The sequence below is a fragment of the Aulonocara stuartgranti genome, assembly GCF_965226115.1.
Source record: "Aulonocara stuartgranti genome assembly, chromosome: 23".
Classification (NCBI taxonomy): Eukaryota; Metazoa; Chordata; class Actinopteri; order Cichliformes; family Cichlidae; genus Aulonocara; species Aulonocara stuartgranti.
Genome location: NC_138958.1, coordinates 27,475,864 through 27,500,790, shown reverse-complemented (window position 1 = coordinate 27,500,790; position 24,927 = coordinate 27,475,864). Strand labels below are relative to the sequence as shown.

The following is a 24,927-nucleotide window of genomic DNA, read 5'->3' as shown; positions in this document are numbered from 1 at the left end:
TTTACGGAGGAATCAAGATGTTCATGGTATGTTATTGCTTTGGGAGCAGGGATTTGCAAGTGATTATATCATATTTTAATAAAGACAGCACAATCATCTAGAGGCACATGCACATGGATAACAATTACTGCAGAAAAAGTGCAAAAAAACACACCTGTTCTCTGTTGTCTTGTAACCAATTTGTTTAATTCGAAAGATCATTTCATTCTAAGGGAAAACTACTTATGAGAAAGCAAAGTGTGGGTATCTTCTTATTGTTTTTCAACAAAATTACTCCAGCTAAGAAGGTTAGAGACTACAATAATGAGCTTTCTCAAAAATAAAAAAGTTAGTGTTATTTGACTGCACTGTTATTATATATGCTTGTGATTTCTCAGGATGTTATGGTGAGTAAAACCTTCAAAGGGATAGTCTGTAAAACCTGCAAAGATGCCTGCATCAAGGACTTGTTAAGTAAATTTCAACAGCATTCATTGGAGAGTTTTACTGTCCCTCAGTTATCTAAACGCTGCTTTAGAGACAGCAATAAACTGAGGGATGGGGGGGTTGAGCACACAGGTTTCTTTGTATGTTAATCAAGACATTTAAAAGGTGTTAAACATTAGAGTATTATATCTTTTTATCAGCAGTTTGAATTCCCCAATCTCCCCCTCAGCAGTACTTTGTTTGAAGCTCGCAAACATGGTAAACATACGTATCCTCCAGCTGTAACGGTGTATTTCTCCCACCTCCTGCAAATATTTCCCCAGGCCAACGCTGTGGATGTGGATTTGCTCACATGTACCTTGTTAAAAAGTGGTTAAAAATGAATTAAAAGAAGGGTAGTTGTTTACCTAGATGCTAAACTGGCAGACCAGATCTGAGGCGTGCACTTCAGGGATTGTGATTTCCTGTAAACTGAAGCGTACTCTGTGTTTATTTACCCTGCAGAAACATTCATGTATATTTGAGTCTGGCAGTTACATCTGTTCAGGTATGCACCGCCTCAAGCAGCAGCGGTGAAACGGCTGCCTGCTCCCGTACCTCCAGACCTCCTTGCTGGCCCTTTGACCTTCCCTCGGGCCCGATCCCGGTGACCTCCCCATCACTTCAGAGAAAACAGATGTAAACCTCATTCTCCGCGTCTGCATCCAGGGGACACGCCGAAAGCTCACCGCCGACTCGAAGGGTCCCTCAGCGACAACTGTCCTGATTTCGAGTGACATTAGAGTCAGTCCTCAGTCACTCTGATCCTGTCAGCGAGTCGGCCGAGATGAACCGATGGCCTATTTATACCCCAGTCACCTGATCTTCACCTCCCCGCAGGCCAGGAATATTAAACTGACAGCAACATATTCTGAAATGTGTGACGCCCCGTGAACCCACAGACACTCAGAGTTATCTGCCTTTTGTTTTTAACTTACCTGAGTCATCGAGTCACAGCGGTAAATGGAGGTTGATGGCTTGATTCACTGGAATCGCATTCACTCTGGAGCATAATATCAGCTAACGTCTTCTCATTATATCAGAGTTTAAGCAGACCAAACAATACACCAATTTCCAAATACTGTCAGGGCTCTGTGTGCGGGCAAGCAGAGATGAGGATCCAAATGCAGGACTCAAACACAGAATTGAAACTCAAAAAACCTCAGCTTTATTGCTGGCAGAAAAACAAACATGGAGTGAGGATGGAACACTGAGACCAAGGACACACAGGCATAATTCTGAGGGTACAACGCGACACTGAGCATGGGAAAACACAGGGCTTATATACACAGGGTAGTAACGGGGGAATCGGCAACAGGAGGGAGACACAGCTGGGAGAGATCAGGGCTAACGAGACGGGGGAGCTAAGCTGCACACACTAACATAAGACAAAGACTTTCACAATAAAACAGGAAACATGAATTACAAAACAAGCATGCAGACTTAACACTGAGAGACAGACAGAATGACACATGGAATCTGAACTAAACTAAACGTGAGATATAACTGAGAACAAATCCTTAAGCACGGATAAACAGAAACAAGAAATAATCATCATCATCATCACTACGAGAAGAAAACAATCCATGAAGCAGAAATAAACCAAAACATAATAAACTCAAAATACTGGGTCCAACGGACCCAGAACCGTGACAGTAGCCCCCCTCTAAGGGCTGGCTCCCGACAGCCCCAAACAAAAAAAAGCACAACAAAGCACCAGGCCAGGGCGGGCGGAGGGGGTCCAGGATGGAGGGACAGGCCCAAGCAAAAAAAAACAAGGAGCACCAGAGTCCAAAAAACGCAGGAAAGCATATCAAAAACAAAACGAAACCAGAGCTCACCAAGAGTCTACAAAAAAGTCCAGGGGGCCGACCATGCACACGGCAACGGTGGCGACGTGCGAACAGTTCTGGAGGCCGACCGTGCGGACGGCAACGGTGGCGAGGAAGCAGTTCTGGGGGCTGACCGTGCGGACGGCAACGGCGGCGAGGAAGCAGTTTTGGGGGCCGACCGTGCGGATGACAACGGCGGCGAGGAAGCAGTTCTGGGGGCCGACCGTGCGGATGGCAACGGCGGCGGGAATGCAAGCCTGGAGGCCGGCCACGCGGAAGGCAGTGGCGGCAACAGAAGTCCGGAGGGCGGCCACGGTGGTGATGATGCCCAACAAGCGGCCTGGCAGATGACCGACAATGTGGAGGTGGTAGGAGGGGACCCGAAGGCTGCGTGGCCCCTGCAGCCCCAGGCGAAGCGGAGGTTGGATCAGATGAGGCAGAGGCTGAAGCCGAAGCTGGGCCAGGCGACGCTGAAGCGAATGCGGAGGCTGAACCAGGTGAGGCTGATGCAGAGGCGGGGCCGAACCAGGTGAGGCTGATGCAGAGGCGGGGCCAAACGAAGCTGGTGATGCGGGAGCTGGACCAGACGAGGATGAGGACGCGGGAGCTGGACCAGACGAGGATGAGGACGCGGGAGCTGGACCAGACGACGCTGAAGCGGATGCGGAGGCTGGACCCGGCGAAGCTGAAGGCGAAGCTGAAGGCGAAGCCGGACCAGGCGAGGCTGCAGCTGGCGTGGATGGAGACACGGAGGCTGGACCAGACGAGGATGGAGACACGGAGGCTGGACCAGACGAAGCAGTGGCTGGACCAGACGAAGCAGCTGATGAGGATGCTGAAGCTGGGCCAGGCGAAGCAGCTGATGAGGATGCTGACACGGAAGCTGGGCCAGGCGAAGCAGGTGATGAGGATGCTGACACGGAGGCTGGACCAGAGACCGAATACCTTTTAATCAACTGAAGGTTCTGTGTGCTGATTTTTAAACATTTCCAATAGCAGTGTAGACATACATGCAGCTCACCCAAAAAACGAGGCTTCCAGGAAAACCATCTGGATTCTAATACCCCCCCCCCTCCCAAAACACCCCCCCCCCCAAACAAACAAAACAAAAAACAGATATGTGCTGTTAAACTTAATTTACTAAAGCATAAAATATGTTTTTCTTCATCAAATGGATAGAAGTACTAGAGACCGGTCAAAGACCCCTGGTAACCAGTGGTTGCCAGGGAATAATGTGTGTCCCTTGGATGGTGGTTGTGGGAAGCTGCTTGCTGTCACTAGTTGATATTTGTCACAAAGAGATAGACAGTGCTGAAAATCTCCTCGCAATTGCTTTAATCACAATAGCAACCAAGTAGTTTGCATGAAGAGGGAGACTTATCTGCAAACTAACTGCTACAAAGAAGCAGTTGGTTTGAAGAAAGAAAGAAAAAGTCGATTCTGTTGAAATGTGTTGGCTGCATTGGTGAGGCAAACCTTTTTAAAACTTCTTCATTTCTGGTGTAATGAAGAAGAGGAATGTTATTTGCTTGTTAACACTTTAACTTTAACACTTTAATGCTAGCCCATCAATTACCTAACCACAATAAAGCCATCTAACTCAAGGGATGACATTTTGTGGTTTTATGGAGTGATTAATCAATCAATCAAAATCTTTGCTTCAGATCATTTAGATCCTTTGCTTCAGATCCTCCACGTACAGAGGCCGGGAGAGAGATACAGCAGTGAGTGTCTACAGCCATCTGTAAAACATGGTGGAGGGTCTGTCATGGTTTGAGCTGCATTTCAGTCAGTGATGTTGGAGATCTTGTCAAAATTGGTGAATTATGAACACAGACCATACCACCAGGCTTTAATCCACCATATAATACCATCTGGAAAGCATCTGATTGGCAACAGCTTCATTTTTCATCATGACAATGATCCCAAACACTGTCAATGCAGTAAAATCATACCTGGTTAGAAAAAACACACAGTGGAGCACTATCAGTCATGGATCGGCCTCCCCAGAGCCCGGACCTCAACATTATTGAAGCAGTGTGGGATCATGTTGACAGAGAACAGAACAAAAGACAGAAACATCCAAAGAAGAGCTTTGAATGTCCTTCAAGAAGCCTGGAGAACTATTCCCGAAGACTACTTAAAGAAATGACAAGAAAGCTGCTTAAGAGAGTTCAGACTGTGCTGAAGAATAAAGGTGGTTATTGGTGGTCAATTATTAAGTAAAGCGTTGAAGCTAGTCTTTTTGTTAGTGGCCACGTACCTTTCCTTACATGTTAAATATTTGGGATGCACAATTAAAACAAAAAGTTACTGGATGGAGCAAATGCTGCTTAGTAAACTCCTGACTGTGACTGGTGGAAACTCTGAATGGGTCAGCGGCTGGCCAATCAACTTGAATGACTGCTCTGGGAGCACTAGGCCTTTGGTTATGCCACCACCGATACAGATTGGTATAAGCATCTCACATATGAAGCTGATTAACAGCCAGAAACTAGTTTACAATCATCCTCTTTTTGCCCCCAAATTAATTTGTCTGTTCATTCACTCATTTATTTGTCAGCAGGTTCATTTCCTTCTGTCACCCCCTCTCTCCGTCCTTCCCACCTACATCACTGCCCACAGTTTATTAAACTTTTTTTTGACTTTCTTTGTTCCCTTTTTCCATCCGTCCACCATTCTCCCCATCTTTGCTCCTTTGCATCTGCAAAATCATTCATCCATCCAGTCCCTCTTTCTGTTATTCAAATGAATAAATTCATAAACTGTGTATTAAAGAGGGACATGGCCTCTCTGACATCACAATGTTTGTGAAGCCTCAAGTTAAGCATATTAGTCAATGCCATCTTGGAGCCAGAAAGCGGCCAGTGAACTAAGCTTTGTTAGCAGGGTAGATCCACAGACTGTGTGTGACTGCTGATTAGTGCAATACAAAAAAAGTTAATAAATAAATAAAAATGTTAAAAACCGGAGCACAGACCTATCAGACAGGACGTTTGTACAATTAACCACACAGCACAATCTATTATTTGTCAAACGACTGCAAAAAAGGCACCAATGTCCCCGAAAGCTCCATGAGAAATGGCTGAGAATTAACTCCAGTCACCTGTGTTAGCATCCACTTGTCAGTGAAATCAAATGCACCTATAAAATTTAGTAGGTTACATAAAAATTTACCAAAAAATGTGAAAAAAAATTGAAGAATCTGCTGAGAGTCTACATGCCCAGTCCCCATATTCACAAACTGATACATGTTGGTGGAGCCATGTTCTTTTTTATTTTTTCAATGAGTGGTAGACCAAGCCCAATGAAGACAGGCCTTACCAACAGTCGCTCACCTTCGAGCTTCTCTACTGGCCCTGGCTTCAAAAGAGGGCCCTGATTTCCAGCTTCCAGGTGAGGTTACCCTGCCCTTAGCCAGTTGAGGTGGTTTGGGCGTCTGGTTGGGATGTCACCTTTGGAGGTGTTCTGGGAGGAGACACCTTCAGGAGGAACTGGAAAGTGTGGCTGTGGAGAATAATGTCCCCCACTTAGACTGCCGTTAGCATGATTCGGACCAGCGGAAGGTAATGGTTGGTTCGGTGGTTGTTGTAAAGGAGTTTATTGTTAATGTGACAGGTTTTAGACATGCTTAAGTCTGCTGTAAAGTTTTAACTTGGGTGTCTATGGAGACTGAGTCACTTTTGAAAGCAGCTTCTAGTGGCCATCAGAGGAACTGCAGATTTGAGCACTTCCACATTAGGTTTATTTCCCAGCCCTGGAGTTGTGCGCTTCTCAAAATCTTGCATTCATTCCTTGCTTCATTTATCCAGAAGCTAATGACACACTTCCAACTCTTTCTTTATATTTTGTCTTTCTTGCCTTTTGCTTTTCTCATCTGTCGATTGGTGCACTCTTTCATTCATCAGTTACTCTACCTTTCATCCTATGCTTCTTTCCTTGCCTCCCAACACTCTTTCATTCATCGACTAATATGTGTCAAGCTAATCACACTTGCACGATCCCTCCTTTAACATATTACTCGTCTATTTATTCATCCATCCATTTTACTTTAACCAGTGGGTGGTTTTCAGGAAGCCCTTCAGCCTTGGATGTTTCCCTCCAAACACAGGAGAGGTGTTGACCGACGCTGGACAGATTGGCCGGGCAGCGGCAAAGCCGAATTGCTGTAATCACATTTACTTGGCCCTTATCTGCGTGTTTGACATTTTGTCTCAGCGGCCCGACAACCAAAGTGTAGGTCGAGCTGAACCACGAGCTGTCAAAACTCGCCGCTCGGCCCGTGCCATGTTAAACACCCAACATCTGGGTCCACCGTAAACACTCGGCCCCTCATAATCAGCCCCACATGTGGCTGCGCTCAGACTGCACATGCTCCCGTCCGGCGCCTGGGCGAGAGGGAAGCTGTCAGGTCCATCAGAGTGCTCGTCTCGTGTGAAGCGGATACAGCGTCAGGATTACGATTTGATAAATATTTGAGCTTGGGCTCTCCTCCTATTATAATTAAGGCAGGTTTTGAATGGGCCCCCTGTGTTTGATCTTCACGCCATCCTGATACGGAGCTTAGGATGGGACATTTATTTAATAACAGCTGCACCGCAAAACTTCAGCAGCTGGCAGTTAAAAGAAAACCCCTCCACTGGATACTGTTACACTCCTAGATATCATCAATCTGTGATTTCAATGCATTCCAGGAGTTATTCTTTGATGAAGTGGTTTAACTTGCTTCTCCAGACAGCCCGCTTTCCTTCAAAATGCCTTCTCTAATTGTGCTTATGGTAGTTTCCTTATGCTTTGCAGAAGAGCTGTGGCAGCTTCCAAAGATGGGTTCATGAAGCTTGTCCACAGAATTTACAACCATTAAACCTTTCATGCTGAAAAACTAATCTTTTTTGTGGCTACGCTGGATTGTGGTCTGATATCTACTCCCATGGGTGCAGAGTTGAATCGCTCCCCCCTCCTCCGCCTCCTCCACAGTGGTTTTTATGTGTAAATGTCTATAAGACAGATCTGTGAATTTGCACGCCTTTTATTCTAAGTTACTGACATCAGATGTGACTTTAAATATTTGTGTTTGAACATTCTTCACTGTAGCCTCTGGAATAAGATACAAATGAGGAGTTTATGGGAGGAAACAAGCTGAGCTGTAGAAAAAAAGACTTTTTTGTTTGAGTGGTTAAAATGCGAGTTTGTCACAGACTTCCAAACTTGTATGTCTTCTTTAATATATTTGACTCTTGTTTGTTTTATTGTAAAGATTAATATAGGTTAATAGAAGTATATATTTTTAAAGTCTTCTGTTGTCTAATTTTGAAGCGCCTGTGTGAATTGTAGCCTCAGTTTGTTGTTTTTAGCTGACAGAAGTGACACCCAGTGCGGTCTTCTGCTTCTGTAGCCCATCCGGTTCAAGGTTTGAGGTGTTGTGCTTTCAGAGAGGCTCTTCTGCATGTTATTTAGGGCCTTCCTGTCAGGATCCTGACCTTTCTCCTCAAACCCTAACAAGACAGTTTCACTCAGAGAGTTGCTGCTCACTGGATATTTTCTCTTTTTCTGACCATCCTCTGTAAACCCTGGAGATGGTTGTGTGGGAATTTCCCAGCAGATCAGCAGTTTCTAAAAATACTAAAAAACAATGCCACACGACTTAAATCACCTTCCTTCCTTATCTTTATGCTCAGTTTGGAATTCAGCAGGTCATGTTGTCTGTGTCTACCTGCCTAAATGCACTGAGTTCCTGCCGTGTGATTGGCTTAGATATTTGTGTTAATGACAAGTTGAACGGGTGTACTTCCTAAACTACTAACCGTTGCATTATTAGTTGTATGCAAGACATCAGCTTGTACCTGAACTCCGGTTTGCTTGGTTTGCTTGCAACTTCGCACCACTTCCACTTAGTCTGCTAACCCCCCTCAGGTTTGGGGCAGATGTTCTCAATACGAAGATCGATGAGGGGTTCATCTCACTGTCTTTGTTCCCTTCTGTTCGCCTCGACACTCGCACTTCTCGCAATAACTCAAGAAAGTAACACAAATGGCATGCAGGAGGCCATGTGGTGCATGAGAATGACAGAAAGACAGGAATTGAGGGAGGGAGAGGGGGATAAAGGCGGAGGTTGTGAAAAAGTAGAAAATGCACGAAGCCTAAATTAAAAAAAAAATTGAACCCCAACTCTAAAACTAAATCTCAACTTTGGAGGAGCTCAAATTCAGACTGTTCACAAACTGACTCTCTCCTCCGCTTCCTCGGCTGCTCGATGCTTTGATTCCACTTGGCACTCGACCAAGAGTTCGCAGATAAAAGGGGGAAGGAAAAAAAAAAGGAAAAGGAACACAATGAGCGTATCTAGCCTGTCACCTGAAATTTATCACTGCAACTTATCTCAATTGGCTCCATAATCTGCCACCTTACATCAAGTTCTACGCTGCTATTGAGCGTCAAGTCCTCAGATCTAAAACACATTTAAACTGCAAAGGACAAGAAAAAAAACAAAGAAAAACCTTCTGATTATAAACCAAGCGTAAGTTATGTATGTGCTCAGTGTTGGGAAATCTTATTATTAAAAGAAGTGACAAACAACAATTATAAATGTTTAACTTTAGTTAAATTGTTATTAATATTAGTGTTTTTGTTTGTTTTAATTAAGTCATGGAAATAAGTGGTGTGGGCAGATTTATGAAGGTCAAGCAGATATGTAAGTCTCAGTAAAGTGGGCATGGATAAAGATGTGTGGGAGCGGAAGACTAAAGGACCCAAACAGGAAGAAAGGAATCCCAACAAAACCAGAATCAAAAAAGGAAAAGGCACAGGAGAGCAGAAAGGTTGCAGGAGCACACCAGACTTTTCCATATCAGCGGGGAAGTTGGAAAACCCGAGTTTCCAGTCAGGATTTCAAGTCCTACTTGGAAAGTTGGAGAAGCCACACCAGCCATCCAGCATGTCAGCAGTTTGCATAAACAGGATTTGTAATCTATACTGTGTATTTTCAGCTCACTCAGCTCGTACACAGATAACTGATCAAGCCTGCTGTGTGGCGATTAATACTCCTGGAAGACGGTCAGATCCACTGTGATGTCGCTCACGGGTCAGACTTCTGAGGTAAAAGGAACGGGACATATATACGGTACTGTGCAAAAGTCTTGAGCCACCCCTCATTTTTGCAGTGCAAAGACACGTGGAAATACAGTATGTAAGGCAAAGCATTGGGATGAGGATTTGAGGAATTTTGAGGCTGGGATAAGGAGTTTTGGCTTCTTTTTCTTCTTCCTGCTCAGTTTTTTCTCTTTTAGGGGTTGAATTGAATTCTTTGTTTTCCTGAGGGAACGGGTGTCGGTAGCGCTGTTTAGGTGACTGGTACGTGTCCACATAAATTGACCCACATTCAGTTTACGTGTAAGGATCCACATTTTTCCAGCAAATTATTGCACTGTAATAATATCCATCAGTATTATTCACTTTACCTGTAAGTCGTAGCTGCATGCAGTGCAGCAATTCATTGTATTTCCTTTTCATCTCAGTCTGCTGATAATGAGTCTTTCTGCTGCTCTGCTTTACTGTGACCCACCCATTCCTGTTTATCCTTCTTCATGCTCACGTTATCTTGTGTGTAGGATTTTATTCCTATCTGTATCCCTGTTTTCTTTCTTCTTTGTTATTAATTGCTGCTGCAACCTCCCAGTTTCAGCACAGGTTTTTATCTCATCCAATAAGAGATGAGATGCCAAACCGACATGCTCTGAAGCTCTGTGCGTCAGCGCCTGTAAGACTAGGTGTGTGCACGTATGCGTCGCGCTCCTCTGTCGGGCCAAACCTATACATCATCCCTAGTGACGGCGCCTCTGAGCGTCAGACCGGCTCAGGCTGGCCCTCCGGGGTCAGTCTCTTAAATGAGATTTCAGCACCACTGACCCGTGCTCTGCTCCTCTCACCTTTTGCCAGGAGAACAGGAATGACCTTTGACCCCGGGATCTGTGAGCAGCCACCGTCTTCCTCCAAGTGACGACCCGTCAGCTGCAGCTGACCGTGCCTAAGCCACGGCAGACAGAGTGTGCGAGTGTGGAGATGAGGTCTCGGTGGGTGGAAGACCACAGAGGTGTGAAATGGAGAGTTAACTTTGGCAGTTTGGAAAAAAGAAGGACACGTTATCTCACCAAACTTCCAGGGATTACAGGTTTATTAATCTCCCTAATGTCTTAGTTGGCTAGCAAAATAGAACGTATTTACAGAAGAAGTGTAACTGCATTTCACAGCTAATAAAAACATTACGATTGAGCCAGAATTATTATTGGACTGGTATGAACTTGCTGTTATTCTCTTAGAGCCCCAATCTTCTTCCATTTCTACTGTTAGACCACAAGATTATTAGAGCTGCCAATACAGTATGCTCTGTTCTTAGACCCGGAGGTTTTGTAAGGAAAGGTAAGCTGTATACATTACTGTTTCTATATTGGAGATGCTGCTAATGGCTTCTTGTCTCTTGACCATGGTAAGGGCTTATCAGTGACAAAATACATTTTCTAATTCAATATTTTCAGAGAAAAACTCAAAATTTGTAAACATTCTTTTTGTGGTGTGGACAGTTCTGCCTAAACCTGTGAGAACGTTGTTTCAGTCATTGGTTTGAGGTCCTGGATGGGAGTCTTGATTAATAGCATCTTTTCAGAAGCCTCTACATTTGTCAGCTAAGTTATCAGCTAACTCTATTTAATGTTTTGCAACACCAACTGGTCACGGCAGATGGCTGCTGCTCCTTGAGCCTGCTCTAATGGATGTGTCTTCCTGTTAAAAGCGAGTTCTTCTTTCCCACTGTCACCAAGTGCTACCTCAGTGGGGGCATCTGATTGTTGGGGTTTTCTCTCTAATATTTACCTTACAATGTAAAGCAATTTAGGTGACTGTTATTCAGAATTAGTGCTATATAAATAAAATTGGAGCATAAACTTCTTACTAACAGCACAGGAAGCCATATTACTAGTTATTAGTACTGCAAAAATCAGTAACACCCCAGCATGGTTGATAGATACAGTTATGTTACTCAAGTTGGCGGAGTTTAAACAGGAGACAGCGATCATCCACCATTTCCTCAAAGCAGCCACACCCATAATAGTGGATGACTTGAAGAACAAGCTACTTTTAGCTGCTCACTTATTTCTTTGTATATTTGCTTTGGCAGATCTTTACACCGGACGTCCTTCCTGAGGCAAGCCCAAAGAGATTTGCGCCTTCTCCTGGGATCCAACTGGAGAGCTTTTGCCTGTAAAGGTATGTCCACGCTTTCAGCTGCTGTTACGGGAGACTATAGAAAGTTATGGACGGTTAGGGATATCAAATGATGAGGTGAAACAACCAGTTTACCAGAGATCCAAATCCCAATGAGAATGTAGGATACCTTTGATTGACAAATGGTAATTAAAGTTCTTGTCAACCAGAACCTGGACCGTCTGCTAGCAACATCACAGTGATGCACGATGAGCCACTCATTTCCAGTGTGGACGCAGCTGTCTGCAAATATGAAAACCACTACATTCTTTTGCTGCTAATAGATAATTTGAAGCCATGATGCACATTTAATGGGTTTAAGATCAGTTACATAATTTTTTCTATATATATTTGTAGCAAAGATGAATTTATCTGCAGAGACATTTGGGTTTTTTTGTACTAAGCTGTAAACATGTTTATATCTGTTTTAAAGTTGGACATTTTAACATGGGACTCCATGGGAACTGACTCGCTATTAGTTCAAGCCTCAAGTGGCCACTCAATGAACTGCAGTTTTCAACAGTATTTCTCATCTCCAGACATTCCTGCTTTAAAACTCACACTTAAGTCAAATTCATAAATGACATAAACATAACAAATTCCACCATTTCTTCTCTGAATTGGTTTGAATTTTAAATTACAATTTTCAGTACATAAGAGGGTGCTATTCATTGGCTGTGTTAAAACTCAGAGGCTGATAATCCACTAGAACATACGGGCCTTAGCCTGCATATTACACTATATGCCCTGGAGTTCAAGAGCTACACACACACACACAGCTGCACACACACAGATATGCTATATAAAACAGCCTTTAATGTGCATATGTGCCGTTGTGTGCTTCTTTCCTGACATCTTGCAAGTGCTGTATGTATGTCATTAATTGAGTCTCCAGCTCCCTGGAGTGGTTAGCTCTACTTGTACTGGGAAGATAGAGAGGGAGATGGTCTTTGTGTGTGTCAGTGTGTGCTCTTCACACACATAAACACACATAGACCCTGACCGCCTGATGATTATGCTTGATCAGTGTCAAACACAAACTACTGTAGCGGGTGCTTTGAAAAGGAATATATTGTGTACTCGGGCTTCTTCAGACCCTTAGCGGTGGTTTTTACGGTGGATGATTTGTCCAATTCACCCAGATGTGAAAAATACAGTCTTTTTTTTAAAGGGGGTGAGGGGGGGGGGGGGGGGGGGGGATACAGTGGTAGAAGCAACACAGACTCAAAAATCTTAATTTTAAAGAAAAGAAAATCTGTGAGACAGGTAAACAACATGTCTGGTGTTTGCAGAGAGGTCATAGTACACACACACATACACACACCACCTCAGCTGAGACCGATAAAAATTAATCATCACTGTGAAATGTAAAAGCCAGAAATTACCTTTTGATACTATGCAGCTCATATACACAACGAGACCACAGTAACATTGCTTTTTCATAGATTAAGAAAAATATAATCGATATAATTCAGCGTCAGATGTAAGTCTGGTTACCTGCACATATAATTCTTCCTCTCTTAGCTGGGGGTCGCCACTGCAGATCATCTGCCTCCATCCCACCCCTCTCCCTAACATCCTCCTTTGTTGCACCAACCGTCTGCATGTTCTCTTTCACTACATCAAAACAACAGTCTCCACAGTTTTCCTCTTTTTCTCTTTCCTGGCAGCTCCGTGTTCAACCTCCTTTGTCCACTATATCCACTATGTCTCGCCTGCACATGTCCAAACCATCTCGTCTCCCAATGAAAATCTTAACATCTTCGGTTCTGCCATCTTTGGTTCCTGTCTTTTTTTTTTTAGTGCATCTGGCCTTAAAAAAATCTCTAAAGGGAACAAACACAAAAAAGCATCATGCAAAGAGGAAGCATCCATCTGCCTCTACAAGGTACTGCTGTCTGAACTAGATGTTGTCATGTACACAACACATTACTGTACTCTTCAACCTTTTTGAGCTAGAGAGAAAATTCAAATGATTAAAACTAAAAATTCAACCCCTGTACAGTTTTATGAAGGGGAAGATTATCTATAGGTATCAAAACTGTTATTTGTAGCAGAATGTAAGCAGGTCTATTTCTCCTGTAAAACTGGGGATTTTAAAATGGGAGACTATGGGGAAGCCTCTGAAGGAAGCTTCGAGTGGCTGTTAGAGGAACTGCAGTTTTTAGCGTGATTTAGATATGAGGCGCTTAGGGATGTCTGAACTTTTCACTTCATTGCACCGTGATTGTGCCAGATTTGATCTCCTTCAACTGGAAAACCAACCAACTTCTTGTAAGTGTAGCAATTAATTATCGTATCACAGAAGACTCAGAGAGACCCTCAGCGCTGATGTAACACCGAGCAGGAGGACCTGATGATGAAATACAATCCAGGAAGTCCAGTTGTAGAAAGAGAGAAACACGTTAAGAGGCTTAACAGAAGCCAAAACACTGCACGACTCTTAATAATGCAACGAGACTGTCGAGTCTAGAAGATATCATGGTCGCAACAGTTTGACCTTTGCTCGCCGTGACCCCGAGGTTTAGGTTTAAATCCCCCAACAGGAACTTTTGTTGCACTGTTTTGACAGAGCCCCCTGTGGTGGCATCCGAGCCTCGTTTCCAGCCTGGCTTCATCAGCATGAATGAGAGGGTTGTGCTTTACACATGAGGTTCAAATTGGTGTGGACGCAGCCTTAGTCTTGTGGTGACTGTGTGCAACCACTTCACTTCAGTGTCTCAGTGAGGAATTTGGTAGTTTATTACAAAAAAAAAAAGGCCACTGGCGGAACTGCTGGATCCTTTTGTGCATTATCATCCACTCAGTGTGTTCTGCCCAGTTTGGCGCCCAGTAAATCTGTTAAAACTCCAAATTTTAGATCAAACTCTTAAAAGTTCTGCAAGAAGCCTGTCTGATTTATGTTGACTGCAGTGCGCTTGGCTCAGTGTGTTGACATGTGTGTCTTCATGTTGGTTTAAGAGAAGGAAAAGAGACAAAACGAAACCTAGTTTGATTTGTTTTCCAGGGGCATTCAAGCCAAGCGAGGCCCAATCAGGGGCCCTCGCTGCTGAGATGAACGCGATAGGGGTAAATATTTGTATCTCAGCGGTGGACAAGCAGTGCTGAGGTCAGTCGTCTGGAATCCCTGCGTTGTTTAGAGACCACTGTTGTTACAGTTGGGCTTTTTTGGGTAAAAAAGGAGGCATGAGAGAGACAGGGAGAGAGGGCCAGACTCCCCGAGGGAGAAAACTGAGCACTAACAGTAAAACAAAAGAGGAGATATGAAAAGAAGTGTGAAGTCTGGGGAGAGAAATGTGCATCTGCCACATGCCAGAAACCTCCATTAACCTCTGCATGTACACACAACTCCATTGTATTCAGAGGCAACATTCGTTTTACCACATTTAGAAAAATTCACATGACATAAAAAGGGTCATATCAACATCAGCTGTGCACGTACACACAAGGTTTATCGAGCTGTTTCAGGCTCATGGCAGTCTAAATGCTCTCTACTAGAATATCTCTGCATGATTCACAGTTTAAACCAATAATGGTGTTTATTTTAAGTGTTTAAACAATGCCAGCTACCACAAAATGTACATAAAAGTAGAATAAAAAAAGACATAAAAGAGAAAAAAACTGAATTAAATTAAGAAGAACAAAGACGTTTGACCGTGAAATGATAAATGGTTAAAACAATGAATGGATGGATTACTAGATTTACCCTTCTGATATAGCATTTTGCATTTAGCAACACTTTTACCCCTAGATTTCACCAAATACAAACACAAGTTAAAGATAAGTAGGCAAGAACAACATACTAATGAACATTTAACTTATCCTGGGCCTTGGTGTGAGTCCTCAAGCCAGTTTAGGTCCTCCTGCTTGAAGGACACCCTCTGTTTAGGATAGCAGTTGTCACAGTGTGAACAACTCAAACAACTGCAGGTGGGGCTTAAAGGGTCTGTGCTCAAGGTAGACAGGTGGGTTGGATTTTGCCCTGGACCTGGTGACTCTTTCATGCAGGTCGGTCAGAAATCCCATTAGTAACAACTGGTCAATAGGGAAAAGTGGCCATTTGGTGATTGGTTGTTGGAGGTTATCAACTTCAAACTGGTTGAAAAAGGCATACAGTGGTTCACCAAATACCTACTTGTAATTGTTTGGGTCACTAGCAGATTTCTGGTGTTCATCCTTAGTTGCCAACTTGTAAACTATTTACCAAGCAACAGTGAAACTGTGAAGACTGTGAAACCAGAAATGGAGAACATTTGGTTTCAAAGTAAATGTTGCACATTTTGACTTTGTTGGTTGCTGGAGTAAGACACAACTTTTACCTTGAATGCAAAAGTTCTCTGATTTCTGGTATGCATTGCACTTATTCAAGTTTCACTACAGCTTGGTGTGAGTCTTTGCAGAAAAAACTGTCATCTTCGAAGCAAAGTACAGTGGACCTTTTCTTGCTAAAATTCAACTCACATCCCTTTTTGTTGCTGATATTCAGATTCTAAAGGGGGGCAGGCCTGAAAAAGTTACCTTCAAATTTTTCTGCAGACATATATTTGAACAGCATGTGGGTGGGGCATCCTGAAATGAGCACATTACCTTGCTATGACAGAAACAGTGTTTAAAAGCCTCCACTCTAGTCTCACGGGGATTACATTTACATATACTGATGTCGTTATGTGAAACTCTTCCCATGTTTAGTGTGAGCATCCACCACTGTAGCAGCATACATACATATATGACAGGAAGTGAGGAAAACCATAATGACTGCAAATTAAGGGGAAGCTTAGTGATGACTCCAACATGAGAGGATCTAAGGCAATGAAAGAAATCACCTCTACTGTTTCTCCGCAGCCAGAAGAGAATGCAGCTGTAGCTGGGCACTGTGATGAAAACGAATCAGTGTGACTAGCTCTGCCTTGTAGGGATAGAGCAGTGAGCGACATTAGCGGGGGTGTCATGTTTGATTGGGGTTTATTAGCAGCGCCTGTATTGTTCTTGTTCGTCAACAGACTCCCAGGTAATGTGGTGATAATCGTTGCGGAAGCCTCCATCTGCTCATTTGGGGGAGAGGGCTGGGGAGCTGCCCTCGTTTCAAATCCATTTTCCCAGGTGCTGATGGGAGGCCGCGGGGTGTAGGGGTGGATGTAGGGAGGGAGAGAGGAGTGGGAGGGTGAGTGAGTGGGGGGAGTAGCAGTGTAGAGCCCTCTGTTTCATTTACCCAGGAGTGTCGGCGCGCTCGGCAACCAGGTTGTCTTTGCTTGTATCGGCTAATGGTTCAAACCCAGCTGGCTCCAATTGGGAGCTGGGCTCTCGAGTAATACATTTTGCACTTTGGCTCGCTACCAAGTGTACAGCGTTTCGATGCTGCATGCTACACTGAGTTTATCGCTCAGGTGTTTGGAGCAAGTGCCATAAAATCCATAAACAACCCTTCGTTGCGGCTCCAGGATGTCACTCGTGACATTTGGGGTCAAGGTGCAGACGGGCAAGGAGAGGCTCTGGAGCCAGCCGGCGGTGAAGGGCCGTCTGCAGCTTTGACTGTTTGTGAGAGGCAATTCTCCACGCTTGTAATTACACGTCTTTAATTGATAACGCGGAAAAACTGCATTGATTTGGTGTCAGCCGAAGGAGCGTGGCGTCGCCGCCTCTAATTACTTTTCAGTTCTGCGACGTCAGGTTCGGTTTCCGCCGTCGCGTCTGAAGCGAGGATGCGGCTGATGCCATCACACCTGAGAGGCTTGCTTTTCTGTCCACTATGTTTAGCGAGAGAGAAAATCACTAAAACGTGCTTCCACATTTATAGATGAGCAGCGATATCTGCCCTGCTGGAGTGCCCTTAAACAAACCACTTCCTTCCAGCTTTGCTGTAGATGTAATGTGTGTTTGATGTGTTCTTTCTTATGAAATAAGAAAGAAGAAAACGCTTTTCACCCAAATGCAGCTCATTTGGAACAGTCCGCTCCAGGTTTGTGCTTTCTTTTGGAGAAAGAAAGATGTGAAAAAGAATGAAGGCAAACAAATAGACAGACAGAAGAGGAAGTGGCTCAGGCTTCATGCCCTGTTGAGCCTCCTTGTTCCCTCCAGCTTGTCAGCCTTTCGGTTAAGCTATCACTGTAAATTTCCTCTTGGGCTAAATCAAGGCAATGGGAACTGAAGGCTTGTTACCCGATTCTGCATAATGCCGCTAATTTCTAGAAGTGTATGAGAGCGCTGTCGCTGAGGTGATGACAGAGCAGGACCAACTGGCTTCACATGGGACTTTGTGAGCAGCTAAATGGATTTAAGGTGGAGGAGAACAAGAGCTGGAGGCTCTTAATGTCCTGGGAAAGTTAGCTGAGCTGCTTTCTGTTTATCTATCCATTTGTAATGTTACAGAGTTTAAGGGTTCAGTGAAGTGCTTAAAGGGGACTTTTCTGCACATTTCCAGCTCAATATTCTTATTATTGGACTGGATTAGAGTAGCTTTTCATGATTTAAAGTTTTAATTAATCTTTATTTACGTGTAGATAGGTAGATGTTCTTTTTGGTGTTGTTCTGGCCAACATTAAGAATCAAAAAATAAACTTATAGGTGTCCATTTATTAGCAGGATGTTACTGATGGACTAAACTGAAAAGAGTTGCATGTCGGTCTACCCTCTCCACTTTTGATAAGATACTTGCAGCTCCCCTTGCTTAGAGTTGCACTTTCTTCTTGAATCATCCAAGGATGTTAAACCTCAGTGAAAATGCCGCAAAGTATTACATAACCTTGTTTAAAGTCGGCTTATTTCCACCCCTGACTCTATGGAATAGCTTTGCATGGCTCACAGTTCAAAATAATTCCTCTTTATCTGCTAGTGTCTGCTTATGGAGCCCCTAAGTTCATCCTCTGTCTGAAACAAGCCACTTTGGCCAGTCTTCTTCAGATTTCAGCCCATCCTTAACAGACATGACCACATTGCCATATTAAGACACCATACAGGGTCAAGAATAGAAAAAAAACTGTCAGATTCCACCATAGCAACCATATTGAAAAACATAATAAGTATACTTTAATATTTTGTACTTTAAAGCAAACAAAATGCCTCCATTTTAAACTAAGAGGTATGGGCTGTATTATGAAGTGGCTTAACTTTACCTTTTTACGTTTTCATTATGCATTAGATGTCTGTGCCTCATTAGCGTCAAGCTATTATATTATTCTGTTTTATAATATAAAACAATGTGATAAGGACTGTTTTCACTTTCCTACTATAAAGGGTCGCCATTGTAATAATGCACTGCAGTCCAATGTACGTTACCTGAAGAAAAGATAAAAAAGAAACCAATGCATTCATGCAGGATTTTCACCTCAGCACTAAATTCAATGACATAAGCTCAACAAGCCATTACAAAAAAAACAAAAAAACAAACTCTAGTCTTCAGTTATTTTTGTGGTTTTAAAACTGACATTTAGAGCAAACTGGAGAACACCTGCTGAATGACGACATCTGCGTGTGTGCAGAAAAGACATAAAAATGCTGCTCCGCATCAGCAATTCATGTAAACATGACCTCAGCCTTGCTTACCACATTTAGACACATTATAATCCTCTATTTGTTTGTTTGAATACATCAGCGAGTGTTTCTGTGTCACCTGTACCGGATCACATCTGCGAGCGCGCTAATAGAGATCCCGCCCCTGCTTTACACAAGTGACGACGCTGAAAAGCGACGTAATGTGGTTTTAATTAGATTTTAATTGTATTACCTGATCTTAACGAACCTCAGGAGGGAAGCAGGATGGCGCTCTGTTGTGTGCCTTGTTTTCCTGTAAACTGTAATTTGCATTAACATGATGCCTGAGAGAATTTAGAAGGTTTAAAAAACAGAGTGTTGTCTGTCATCTGCAGAGATGTGTGCAAATTTATACGTGCTGCCCTTTTTTTTTAAAGACTGAAAGTGTTTCATTTCCAATGTGTGTGATCTCTCGGCCTGTAGATGGAGCTACACTCTACACTTCTCTTTCTCTCTCATCCTCCATCTGCACACAATGAATATATTGTTTAAAACCACCCCCCTTACACTTCTCTCTCTCCTCCAACAGATTTGGTATTTATGTTAATGTACACCTCTGTGGATCTCTTGCCTCCCAGTGGTTAGATACCCTGTTGATATGTGGCTTTGCCTGTGTGTATGTTTGTGCATGTGTGTGTGTGTTTTGTGGATGGATATGAGCTTGAGAGAGAAGCTGGAGGGGTTGAAGATGGTTTAGGGAGTCAAAGGACAATTCCTTCCCTCCAGAAACCAGAGAGAGGAGGAAGAAGGAAAAAAAAATCCTGGCACTAGATAGACAATCGAGCCTTCAATAAATAACTTTAAAGCTGGTGTTGTCGTCTTTCTTAGGCAGGTGGGATTGGAGGGAAAGAACGTAACAAGGCTGCAGAACAGTTATGAAGTGTTTCATGATATGAGCCTGCACACTCGGCACGACCGCGGGGACCAATGTGGGTTTAAACGGTCTTTGCAGGTCAACTCGGTTCTTCAGCAACCAGAGATCTGACCCGGGATCTGAGTCATAACAGGTTTGAATTAATCAGGCTGCGTGAGTATCGCACCTATTGAAAATCTGTCATTTGTTATAATCAGAAGAGGAAAAAAAAGATGAAAAAAAACAATCTTACCAGTTACAGACTGGGACTGGGATTTTTAATACGTTTTTTAGTTTTTTAGTTTTGGTTTACGCAAGCTTAAAATTTATTTTAGTTACCAAAAGGCCAGAAATAACATTAAGCAAGGTAACAAACACTCGTTGCCTTAACTGTAGGCAGACCAATTATCCTTACACGTGTAACACTTATGGGCCCATTTTGAGCTGGGCAATGGTCCCAGGACTTTGTGATATACTTTTATTTTTCTAAAAGGTTCCTGATAGAGTTTTGTTGTGTTTCTAGTTTCTCTGCTGCCTGTGTTTTCTTTGTCACTTCCTGTCTTACTTGGAAGGTTTAAATAAACCAATAAAATGGTTGCTTTATGTTGTTCAGTCTGCTGCCATGCCCTGCACTTGGATCATCTTTCCAGCTAATTATACTATATGGCTCTCATCGGGTGCCTTATTTGCTTAAAGACAGAACAGAAGAAGAAAGACACAAAAAAGCAGGCACGATAAAAGATGTTACATTAAGTCAGGCACGCAATTAAAAGGAGCTGATAGCAGAGGTGGGCTGCTAAGTGGCTTGCAGATGTGTAGTAATTGTGTGCAGTACAAAGCAGTACGTACTAGTAGTAGTTGCTAAAGTGGTATAAATAGTGATTTTGCAAAAGGGTCTCAGTTGAGACATCTGTGTTCACCAGGGTTGTGGGTAGAGCTTGGCCTAGATGACAAACTCTGTGCTCATTTAGCCAAATTATTGTACGCTGTCAAAGGTTAAATTGTCCCTGCACATCTCTCATTGTTTTAATCTTTTCCAAAAATACTTGTGGTTCCTCAAGTTTCTAAAGTAGAATGGGAGGCAGAGGCTTTTAGATTCAGGAGACAGACCCCCTCTCTACTTTTAAGACCAGGCTTAAAACTTTCCTTTTTGATAAAACAGTTAGGACTGGATCAAGTGACCTTGAACACTCCAGTAGTAATGCTGCTATAAGCTCATGATGTACAACAGAAAACATGCTGTTTCTGTCCCTTCTTCCCCACCATCACCAAATGCTGCTTACAAGACATGGCTGAGCAGCATTTTCTTCTCAGAACAACTGGATTACATACGACACACATAATGTTGCATTATCCTATACTACGTGAATTTTGTCAGACATAAATGAGGAGAATAGACCCCTGTTTCAAAAATAAAGAACTTTATGTTAGAAAAACTGATGCCAAACAATCTTTTTAAATGCTGTTTCAAGTTTTTTGTGTGTGTGTTTGCATACATACTAAGTGGAGTGCTGTCTGCTGAAATCAAGTGAAATAGTAGTACTGAATTTTTATAGTAACACAACGCTACATTTTATTAATATTCTTAGCTGTGAGACTGGAGTTGATTAGTTTCTTTTTAAGGTCACTTGGGCCGCTGCCGAGATGGGCCATTGTTAGCTAGATAGAGTGGTGATTGATGTGATTGATAAGTATTGATAAAAAATCTGTATTTTTCAAATTCTCTTCTGCATAAAAGCTAATTTTTGCCCATATTTAATGAATTTTGGCTTTGATGGAACAAATGCAGATTCATTAGCATAATGAATTCCCACTGTCACAAAGTGTTTGCACAAAGGGGATCGTTTGATTGTTGGGCTTTCTCTCTGCTATTGTAGGATCTTTACCAGAATGCACCTTGAGGTGACTTTAGTTGTGATTTGTGGTTGTTCTTGAGCACACAGACCTGGAAATATTACAAAAGCTGGTGAAATCATGAAAACCTAAAAGACGTCCTTCAAAAAATTTGGTCTTGGGCAGAAACTGACCTTCCCTTAGGATGATGATCCAAAACAAATCGTCAAAAAATGGTTTGCGGACAACAAAGTGAATTTTCTGTAATGGACAAGCCATCAAGAGTTCGTAGAAAGAACAAAAGAACAAGAAAACATCTCAAAGCTTTTCAGAAGTTTGCCAAAGAGCAGTGGGGAAAATCCCTGTGGAGATACGTAGAGACCCTCCTGATCAACTCCAAGAAGCATGTGGAGGCTGGAATCACAAACTGATTACCAAGAAGGAATATGACTAACTCTGGCAGGAATTCTTTTCCTAAGTCTGTCAGATAACTGCAATAAAATCTCATATATAAAAGAAGTCCCTTTCTCCCCACTTAGTCAGTAATTTGTTGTAATTAAGAGCTCGCCACGCAGTAGAAAATGCTTCCGTTTTTATTTCTCTCTCGGCTCCTTCATTGCCCCGTGCCCCAATCTTTCACACTACATATATAAAACAGTGATATTTTAAGATAATATCAGAGGCTAAGAGGATAAGAAAAAGAGCAGTGTGCATTACACTGGTGGTAATTTTCGCCACTCAAACAGTGTGTGAAATAGAGCTCCGCTCAGGTCATTGTTGATCCCCACCTCTAATAGAATAATCAATCTTGCTTTTGGCTAGTCTGTGGGATTAATTATTAAGGACTAAACATTTACCAGCTAAGCACAGCCCGTCTACCTGCTTCTGCCAGCCTCGCTGGTTTGCCGCAACTTCCTGGGGAAACTGCTCAACCTGGCGTGAATTGATTATCTACACGCTTATCTGCCGCCTCCATCCCCCTGCATCCCTCCACCTTTAAAACAATGCTATCTTTCCAGTTTGTCAGTCACAGATTTATTTCATGTAGAACACTCACAGAAGGAGGATTAACGGTATCTGCTTATACGCATGTGATAAACTCTTATCTCCTGCCTTCCCCTGAGCACTCTGTGGGTGCACGTTGACCTGTTTTTTCCCCCTCTTCCTTCTCCCTCCCGTCTTCTGCTCGCTACCTCTGCGATTTAATCATTTAACCATGTATAATCTGCGCTTTCTCCCAATTTGTTAAATCCTCCTGCAGCGGGCACATTTCTCTCGGAGCAATTTTAGGTTTTTTAAGACCTGCTGGAAGTTAATATATGTGAGAGGGAGGTGGATGGATTTCACAGAGTTTGAGCTGTATGAAAGGACAAACACACCGAGAATGAACTGCGCAGTAATTAGACGCCTGTTTATAAATGTGTCAGCATGGAGAGTTTATATGATTTAACAGGTGCAGTACGTCACAATACAAAGATGACAAGAGGGTGAAGAAAGGATATAAATATATGTGTGCGTGTGTGTGTGTGTGGCGGTGTTCATAGTTTACATTCAGCAGGTAAACTTTAAGCAGCTGCAGCATCCTGTACGCTCAGTGGAGGTTTACACAGCATAAACGCATCACTTCCCCCTCATTTAGCATGATGTAAACCAACCGTATACCCACCAGGACACCAGCCTTCATCCTGTGAAAGCAGGAAATGTGACGCTACCTTTGGCCCGCCGCTTTCTGGGTGGCACTGCCATGACGCGGCCTGGGAATTAGCCTGATGACAGCTTGTATCCATTAGGGTTATGGGGTGGCCATAATGTTATGTACTCACATCCTCTCGCAGGCTCTTAAAATGACATTTTTTTCTTCTGTCACAGGTTCACCTAGGTGAAATATTTTGAAGTCTTTCTAAATATTCAGAGCGTTTGCTTACTCCAGCTTAGAGTGGGTGGTTTTGCAGCTCCGGGAAAATACTGCTGTCATGTAGTTACACACCATTTACTTCTGTTTATGTCTCATTTACATTTAGAGCAGTGTATTTCCCCTCCTTTTTGTTTTTTTGTTTTTTTTTCAATGCTTGCTGCATGCAATTATGTTTTTTTTAACATATACTTGCCTTTGTCTTTTTGTAAGCTAAACAAGTCATGGTGGAAAACCAAACCAGTGATGAGAACTGCAGGAAAGCTGGTCAAAGAAGGTGGAAACTTTTTATTGTAGTCTGATGACAGAGAATGGAAACTCAACGCAACATTTTTAATGCCCTCCAAAGATACCTGCGTGACTTAGGCTACGTCCACACTCACCCAGATAGATTTGAAAACTGTGTTTTTATCTGAAAACGCTCTGTGTCCACACTAGCATTTTCAGTCGTTTTCACAGAGTTGTGCGTCCACACTGAAACGGCCAAAAATGCTTATGTTCCAGTCCTGCGCATGCGCGAAACGCAAGAAGATTCGACCTGCCTCATTTATGTCAGCCGTTTATTTACTTTCCGGCTCTTTGAAATGCCGCAGCAAAATGAGTCTTTTAAATGGACTAACAGTGAGGTGGAGTTGTTGCTGCGAGTAACACAAAAGCACAAAGTTGCAAAAGCAAGTGAGAGTTAAAGAATTTGAAGAAAAGCTACCTGAAGCATGTACAGACTGATATTAATCTTTAACAGGGCTGTCAAAATTGAGAGCAAACAAAACAACTGCTGCATAATGCCCTCCGCTATCTTTGTTTAATTGGTCACATAATAATAATGGATTTATATAGCGCTCTTCAAGGCACCCAAAGCGCTTTACAATGCCACTATTCATTCACTCTCACATTCATACACTGGTGGAGGCAAGCTACAGCTGTAGCCACAGCTGCCCTGGGGCAGACTGACAGAAGCGAGGCTGCCATATCGCGCCATCGGCCCCTCTGGCCAAGACCAGTAGGCAAGTAGGGTAAAGTGTCTTGCCCAGGGACACAACGACCAGGACAGAGAGCCCTGGGATCGAACCGGCGACCTTCCGGTTACAGATGCGATTCCCAACCCCCTGAGCCACGGTCGCCCATATATGACTATATCATATGACTAACATGCGTCATCGTTTTCGAAAGTCTCCGTTTTCGCTTTCCACACTGCGACGCAAAAGCACCATTTCCAAATGTATCTGTTTTCGAGAGCGTTTTGAAAATGC

At 43.1% G+C, this 24,927-nt stretch overlaps 1 protein-coding gene across 1 annotated transcript; it reads left to right on the top strand.

The window, feature by feature from the left end:
- Positions 1-1,428: 1,428 nt before the first annotated feature.
- Positions 1,429-10,293, top strand: LOC309701255 (uncharacterized protein; the record flags this gene model as incomplete). The annotated part of the gene is made up of 4 exons (XM_082525349.1): positions 1,429-1,434; positions 2,300-2,794; positions 2,827-3,080; positions 10,233-10,293. 4 exons carry the CDS (start codon positions 1,429-1,431, stop codon positions 10,291-10,293), a joined length of 816 nt encoding a protein of 271 aa, XP_082381475.1.
- Positions 10,294-24,927: the final 14,634 nt, after the last annotated feature.